This window comes from Bacillus rossius, chromosome 14, assembly GCF_032445375.1.
Source record: "Bacillus rossius redtenbacheri isolate Brsri chromosome 14, Brsri_v3, whole genome shotgun sequence".
NCBI classification, from domain to species: Eukaryota; Metazoa; Arthropoda; class Insecta; order Phasmatodea; family Bacillidae; genus Bacillus; species Bacillus rossius.
The window spans coordinates 28,032,878-28,041,346 of NC_086341.1; the positions used below are offsets into that span (position 1 = coordinate 28,032,878).

General features: G+C 39.2%; 1 protein-coding gene across 1 annotated transcript in view; it reads left to right on the forward strand.

Moving 5' to 3' along the window:
* LOC134538749 (uncharacterized) overlaps window positions 1-3,713 on the forward strand; it is a 48,703-nt gene extending 44,990 nt beyond the window's left edge. Inside the window, exon 6 of the mRNA XM_063380225.1 lies at window positions 349-3,713. Within this exon, the coding sequence (XP_063236295.1) occupies window positions 349-744 (396 nt within the window). The 3' untranslated portion in view covers window positions 745-3,713. The remainder of the gene's footprint in view (window positions 1-348) is intronic.
* The last annotated feature ends 4,756 nt before the right edge of the window (window positions 3,714-8,469 follow it).

An 8,469-nucleotide genomic window follows, 5' to 3' on the forward strand; every position in this document is an offset into this window, starting at 1 on the left:
ATTAAATAAGAAAGCATTTTTAAAGTTTTATTTACAATTCTGTCTAGTATGTATTTTTTATCTACTACGATATTCATGGGAGAAATAATTTTCTTGGAGGCTGCAAAACTAAGGATCTTAGCCTTAAGTCAGAGCATTATCCTTTTTTTTTCCATTAAGCTTTTTTTGTTGCACTCTGATGATGTAATCACATCTACTTATCCCACCGGCTGTAAAGAAGTATTAACTTATTTATATTTTATTCATTCGTTATTGTAGTGGTGAAACTTTGTTAGTTAAAACTGTCCAGTCATGTGTGATATCTGATATGTTTCCACGAACAGCTACGGTGCTTGCGCTGGGTTGCAGATCTCGTCGCTGAGGAAGCAGGTGACGAAGGTGCTGGAGAGCCTCACCGCCTCGCACCGGCGCTACTGCGAGGAAGTGGGGGTGGAGAAGCAGCGCCGGGACTCGGTCCTGGGCCAGATAGCTGCGCTGAACCACACCCTGGCGTCCCTGCAGGGGCCCGGGCGCGAGGGGACCGCCTGCGAGCGTGCGGACGAGCCGGCGGGCGGGGCCCGGTGGCAGCCCCCTGACCCGTGCTGCCCGCCGGCCGGCGACGACGACTGCCCCGACGCGGATCCGGTGGTGGCGCCCCGGGAGCTGTGCCAGCGGCTGGCCGAGTGGCAGAGACTGCTGGCGAAGCATGTGGGGCAGGGCCGCGCGTCCATGCACGTCGACAGCCAAATGAGGATGGAGTACTGACCCTCACTTCTCTGTAGTACCTTTCCAAATCACTCTATGCATTAAATGATCTTTTCTCTAATCTCAGTAATCTCAGTTCTAACAAGTATGTATGAAATGTTGATTTGATATCGTTTGAGTGGAAGATGCCAATGATAATATCATTGATTCAATTTTTTTTTTAAATTTTGTTTAGTTAAACATTAAAACATAGAATTTTAATTAAATAAAATGTCTGCTAAATATATTTTTCTCTGTGATGTCATCAATTTTTTCATAAAATTTATTGGAATGACTAGAACTGCAATAAAAATGTAAATAGATACTGTACTACTGTCTTGGAAAATCACTTCATGTGTGATCTTTATGTTAACAAAGACAAATTTTCATAACTTAACGTTAAAAAATTGTATTTCATAAAAATTATTGAAACCAACATGTGGTTTTTCATCTTTATCGTCATTAAAAATTAAAACACATGTAATGCCAACGCATGTTCAAATTTAATGTCTACTTTTTGTCACTGTCTTATTTTTCAAAACTATTAATATGGATCAAAAAATCAGTATGCGATCAAAAGCCCTCATTCATTATCTATACTAATATTATAAAGCTGAAGAGTTTGTTTGCTTGTTTGCTTGAACGCGCTAATCTCAGAAACCACTGGTCCGATTTGAAAAATTCTTTCAGTGTTGGATAGTACATTTATCGAGGAAGGCTATAGGCTATATTATATTATCAATAACATTAGGAATCCTTACTAAAAGTCCAATTTAGAATCAAATGCGTTGGAGGGGGTTAGATACAACATGCAGTACATGTACGAAGTGTGTGTTGACAATGCCGCAGGCGCTAGAAGTTTATTTCCTATTGCCTATTAACATTGTTGCCACACACTAGATGCCTTATCATTCTTAATTTTCCCATCCAAGTAAAAAACACCCGTGTGATATTAACAACGAAGCAATCAGTACTCTCATATAGAATACATAGAGATAGTGTGAGGTATATATGTAGATATAAAGAGATAAATACAGATAGAGAGATAAATAGATATATAGGACTATAGATGTAGATAGAGATAAATATATATTTAGAGACATGGATAGATTATTTGTATATGTGTAACTACTTCAAACATATTACAAAACAAAACTGAATGAGGCATTGCAATGCATGCCGAGCATTAGCTAGATAATGGAATCTTTTCAATATTAGTAATCCCTTATTTTTCAGTTTTTTTCTTTCTATATTGCTTTATAGAGTCTAGATTACATACAGACCAGGTAAATAACTATAAACTGGCAGAACAGCGTCTGTCGGGATCTGAAAGTGATATAAATTATTTTGCACACTTGACATTCAAATTAAGAAGTCAATTACTAACTACAGTAAAACCTTTTTGTTGCGACCCCATTTATTGCGACCACCTCTCTATTACAACCCGATTTCGAGGAACCGTGAAAAATTGCCGAAAATCCGAAGAAAATCGGATAGAAAATAAGTTTCTTGTGGTGAGTAGTGTGTTACTGCATTTCTCTTGCCGAGTGCTGTACTGCCGTAGGCAGCGCATATCTAAAAATAGATACCACTTCCTGTCGACCGCTGTCAGCGCTTATCAACCCCCATTTCACGTAATTTTGCCAGCAGGGTGCAGATAAAGGTTTTTGTGGCAACGTGTTTACGACCGCTGTCAGCGCTTAACAACCCCCATTCCACGTCCCTTTGCCGGCAGGGTGCAGATAAAGGTTTTTGTAGCAATGTGTTTACATTTAGCTTGTTGCGAGTGTCTAGTGTGGTACGCAGTTAAAGCAAAGAAAGCTATCTGCTGGATTTCTCTTGATTTTGATTACTATCGGTTCACAATACACAGCGACCGACTGGATGCACGCCTGCCTCGACTTGTTTTAACTGCCGCAGCTATGTTTATTTTGACAGCTCAAGCAATTATCTTTTCCCGTGGATTGATAGAAAAAGGTCGCTTCACCCAGCATAAAAAAAGGCTACGCCACTTATTGCCCACGCAGGAAACACACTGGCTGCCGTCTATCTCCCTCGCATTTATCTTTCTTCTAACATTCCACGTCTCACCTCTCGCGCGAGCAATAACGAAGCGCCCACACATTCGGCCGTTTTATGCTTTGTTTGGTAACAGCAGCTTGATTTTATTTGGTATATTCCTTTTCATAGGACCCTTGCTATTAAAATACATTTATATTTAAGTTTGAAAGCTTGTAAATTCCTTTCCAGAGATGACTGAACTCGAACTTGGTGTGAAAAGTGACATATTTTGACCCCTCCCTCGCCGCTTTAGTACCCCATTCATAATAGCCCAATTTTACGGGAGAAGGGAGGGTGAAAAGAGCATTTTCTCACTGAAGGTTTTTCAAAGGGGAGCGAAGTTGGGGTGTTATAAGGGAGGACACTAGATGGTTTGTGTGTCTGGGAGGGATGAGCTAGCCTTGAAGAATTTTAACAGGGGGGAGGGAGGGGTGAGCTTATGCGTCATGAAGCCGCTGCCGCCAGCCAGCCGGGCGAGCTTCGTGTGCGCCCACTCGCGTTGCAGAACCTACCGCTGCCATATTTTTAAAGGAAATGTCCCATTATTTTTCTGTTATTCTTACATGAACTTTATTGGAAGTATTTAAGCCGACACAAAAATACGCTGTGTGTTAAAATTAACAGATTTTAATGATCTTTAATTTCGTTTTTTTTTCTTCTGATTTTCACATTTTGGTCAAAATGTCCAATTTTTTGACGGTTCCCGAGAATGTATTTGTAAAATCACTGCTTCGTTAAATCCGGGTTTCGTGACATCGGGGTTCTAGTGTATTTAACTACGGAAAGCAGAAAATGTACATGTAAACTAACACATATTTTCTATAGAGGTGGCCTGTAGGGCAACGGACTTGTCATGAAGGTTGAAGTGGGTTTATGGCAAAGCCGTCTAGCATTGTGAGTGACAGCATCCTGCCATTGTACGGCTGGTTAGCGAGTAGCGGTTTGGGAAGAGGGGGGGGGTGGGGGGGGGGGGGGTAGAAATGAACTGAAAATTTCGGAAAACATCTATTACGACCCTAATCCTGGGAACCGTGAGGGGTCATTTCAGAGAGGTTTGACTGTACATCTGATCTCTAAACAGTTCTCCTTCACCCTGTGTTCAGCCCGGGCAACGCTGGGTACTGCAGCTAGTACTTATATATTTTCTTATGACATTTCTCTGCAGGCATTTAGCCATATCTCTGTGGTATCAACTGTAGACTACTTTTATTTTCTTTACTTTTCTAAAAAAATTAAATACATTGAAACTAAATAATTTTTTTTACTAAGTACATGACAATATTTAGGTTTTTAAACAAAAGCCTAAACTAAAATAGACAAAATGATTTTATTTCAGGTGATTTTTGCTGCATTTTGTGTTTTGCCTTGCATTCCAGTGTCATGCGGTGTATTGACTTCCATTTCAGTGTTTGGTGGTGTATTGACTTCAATTTCGCGGTCGTTTCGGTTTATCGCTATTCACCATATAATCTTGCCTCTACCAATATGGTACCTTGACGGTCTTATAATTCCCCCTTATTGCATGGTTATGAACAGATTATAGTGAGTTCCAGTCCACTTAGTACGGACTAAGTGCTCTTAAATTAGAGACATACTGGGGGGTTGCACTCGTCACATGAGTACAATACGTCAGCGATAATCCAACCACCAAAGATTCCTAAAGTTAAGGTGCAAGTGCACTTTGAGAAGGATGCAACACATGCCAGCCAGCTGACTTGTGATGCAGGACTTGCGAGCTGTCTCGCAGGCCTTGAGAAAACAACAGTATTTGGGGCACGAATTATAAAAAATTAATTTATATATAATCAAATCATGTGAACAAAAATTTTTAGAAACTTATGTACTACTTGAAATCAAATTGTGAGAATTATTAACGCCACTTTAAGTCATCTACACAGACATTCTGCGTTACATTTCTGCGCGACTAACAGTTATTCGGGCTTAAATATTTAGTGTGTTTTAAACATTGAAACAAACACTGAAGTGCTATAGCTATGGGCAAGATTATATGGTGAATTGTGAAAAAACACTGAAATAACACAGAGAAGCATGTCAAAACATTGCATAACACTGAAATGCAATATAATACGCCATATAGTACCAAAATGTGAGTCATGTCATGGAATTAAGTAGCTTTTGAACTAAAATTTAATTCAAAACATAAAAAAAGTAATATTTTAATGTTTTAAATTCAAGAAGTGTCATTGCTGGACAAAGTATGTGCAACCAAAGTGCATGGGTCAGAAAAATTAGTACAATTTTTTTTGTACATCTCTTATGAATCACTTTGAAAACAGAAATGCTTGCTAATTTATTTGTATTGTTCTGAATTTATCTTGTTTTAGGCCAATTTATTTCAAATTTTGCTATCATAAAATTCCAGCATATAAATTTTACCACAATTTTGGTAGAGTAAGCATTAAAAACAGGTTTTAACATAAATAGAAACAATAACACTGATATCCTCGGTTTTTAAAATTAAAATTGAACTAAAAAAAAAACATTAACATTCAAATCTTGTCTCTAGTTATAACATTTTGAAAAGTTTTGGTCTGGTGCAGAGTGTACGTACTTGGCCTCGCCCAAAGACTTGACATAAAATGAGATCTGGGACCACTTTAGCAGCAGGGGCAGACCCAGACATTTGTGTTAACCAAGTTATCGACTTATAAAGAGGCTTCTGTGAATATTTTTTCCTTCATTCAAATTTTAATTTTTAAACAAATATCACAATATTCATGAATAAAAAATATTTTTCAAATCAATTTTTAACATACAGTGAATTTTTTTTCACACGTCACTGGAGTCCAAGAAAGATTGATCTAAAATACAGTAAAATAAAAAGGGAGGTCATGAGGGTGTAAAATAAAATAAATTTAAAACAGAAACTAGCAATGCATTTTATTAAACCAGTAATTTTAATTTTTTAAGTTTGTATTGTTGATCTGGTTATATACATAAAATAGAATATTATTAATAATTTAAATCATAATTATTGATTATTTTTAAAATTTAAAAACAATGTGTGATTAATTTTGTAGAAAATAAATCTAATTTTTTCCAATAAATCATGTTAGCCTCAAACATGTAACAATTAATTTTTTTTTGTGAATGAGTCTGACATGGTGTAAGCTTATGTATAATTTTTCAAACTATATATATTTTATTTGAAATGTTGAATCGAATATCAAATTATTCATGAAAATATAAAATGCAATTATTCATGAATATAATGTATTTTTTGAGTGCTACTTATTTAGCTAAAGTACCCAGCATTGCCTGGGATTAGCACATCTTGAAGAGGCTTCTTTTGTATATTATATATTAGTATTGACATCGACCGGGGCTACACCCACCCTAAGCCTGATGTGCCTCACATCCCCCCCGGCCCCTCCCCATCCACCTTTTTCCTGTTTCAAACCGCCCGCCAATGAGTGTGTCGTGTTTTGTGGCCGCCCAGCAAGAGGAGCCATAGAGCCCGTGCTGCGAACCCATGGTGTAATTAATTATATAAATCATGGTCATCTTTCTTTTTTTTCTATATTTCCTTTTAAAGTTATAGTAGTATGATACAGGGAGTTAGTAGGTAGGAGTAGTGCCCCGTGCGGCCATTGCCAGAACTAGCCCCGGCTCGGGTCATTCACATTCAAACTTAAATAGTTATTGAGCATCGTTTTTACTAAGGTTATCTTGGGGTTATATGTATAATATTTATGTAATGAGTTGTAAAGGGTTTGTTCTTTTACGTGTCCTCTTACACATTATTCTGTAAATAATGGTAAAGGGGACACTTCCTGCCGCGATTACACCCTGGCAAAACCCCAGTCTCTCTCTCTCAATCACCACCCAGAGTAGGACGTAGTTGCTGAACCTCGTGGACTTCAACTGTTGCTATTTCTGATCCGCTAACATCCGTTAGTATTAATTAGTTCTTGAACCTTTTATTTTGCTTTGAGGCCTACTCCAGGGGGTAGACTGTTTTACTAAGCATTTAAGTCCCTAATCGGACATTTCGAACCGGACGACGATTGTAACTGCTAGGCCAGGACTGGAGTGCCCTGGTCTGCCTTAAGCTAATTCTTTGCCGTTGGCATTTTGTAACAGTGATGTTTCGAGATGACAGGGTGAGTCAGGTGTACAGTGCAGAGTCAATAAAACCTGTTCAAACTGCGACACGTGTTCTTCTCTACGCCGAGGCTAGGGCGTGGGGCCGCCTGGAGAGCCCAGACGACCATCCTTCAGTAAGATTACAGCGTGCCCGATGCTTAGAGCAGGCTGGCAGGTTAAATTTTGTTGTAGTATAGGGGGTTGCGAGCCTTGTCACACTTGGGCTATGTCACGGCCCTGAGAGGCACAGGGGATAGCCAGGTCCACGTGCCCTTAAACCACGTATCTAGTAGATGCTCACACTCTTTTCAACCCCAGTGTGACAGCAGTATATTATACATTGCATATTTTATAAATCGTTAATATTAAGATACTGAAGTAAATATATCAACAATGTAGTAGCCATTTCCAGATGATGAAGAAAGCATCAACAATGCATTAGCAAATTTTTCATTGAAAACTATTAAGGGGCTTGGGAAAATTGGGACACAGCTGGTTTTCCAAAATATCACATATACAGTGACTTGCCTCTTGTTTCAAAGCGGGCGCCAACCACTCTACCGAGCGGAGTGATGCAACGGTAAAACATTTAACTCGCATTCGAGAGGACCTGGGTTCGAATCCTAGACTATCCATTCTGTTCTCCGTTTTCCACGATTTCCCGAAATTTATTTATTTATTTATCAGTTGTAACATGTCTACTTACATAGTGTACCAGGGTGGTAGCATAAATGTTAAAGATACAATCATACTTTTTTGAGTTGGTAGCACTAGTGTTTATGTGAGAAGAGGGACGATAATAAGATGTATAAAAGGAAGTAGAAATACACGTTGTTTCTGTGATATTAAGTCTTTTAATATGTAATTCGCGCCCTAAAAGATTAACATTTAATAGGTTATGGGCCCAGACACAACCTGGCAAGGTCCGCATCTGTTTAAGTTGAATACGGGATTGTGAGTGGAATTATTATTGTATTGCTCCCGGTCGCCATTACTGCAGTGCCGCGTTGGTTCGTAAGCAGTAAGTTTAAAATACATTTGAGTCATGGAGAGTGAGTGTAGTATAGATGAATTAGCGACAGTGGCGTCTCGTCAGGGCAAGCAAGGCAAGCAGTGCTTGCCCAGGCAGTTTCCAGACATTGTATTTTTTAAATAAATATTTTATTCAGAATAGTATTTTACTTTGGCTCGTGCAGTTAGGTGTATGTATTTTTTACACTATCTTCTTGGGACCCAATACTGTGCGCTGTGCGCTATAAAAAAAGAACTCGACACAAAAACATGCTGTTTTAGAAGCGTTGCTAGGTTTAGAAGCGCTGGTAGGATCGCTTTCAGCAGGAAGGCTGCCGCAGTAGTTTCCTTTCGGAAGGGGGGTGGCATGGTACAAAGGTTCAGGGAGGGGATTGGCTGGAAAAATACGTGGTAGAAGCTACGAAGGTAACGCTTTCTTGCCGAACTGGAGCGAACATGGCCAAAGCAGACGGTGGAATTCTTCCGCCGACTGCTTCGGGTATGTCCGGTACAGTTCGGCACGGCAGGTGGCGATGTCGCGTTTCAGTCGGCGGTCGTCTCTCGGGG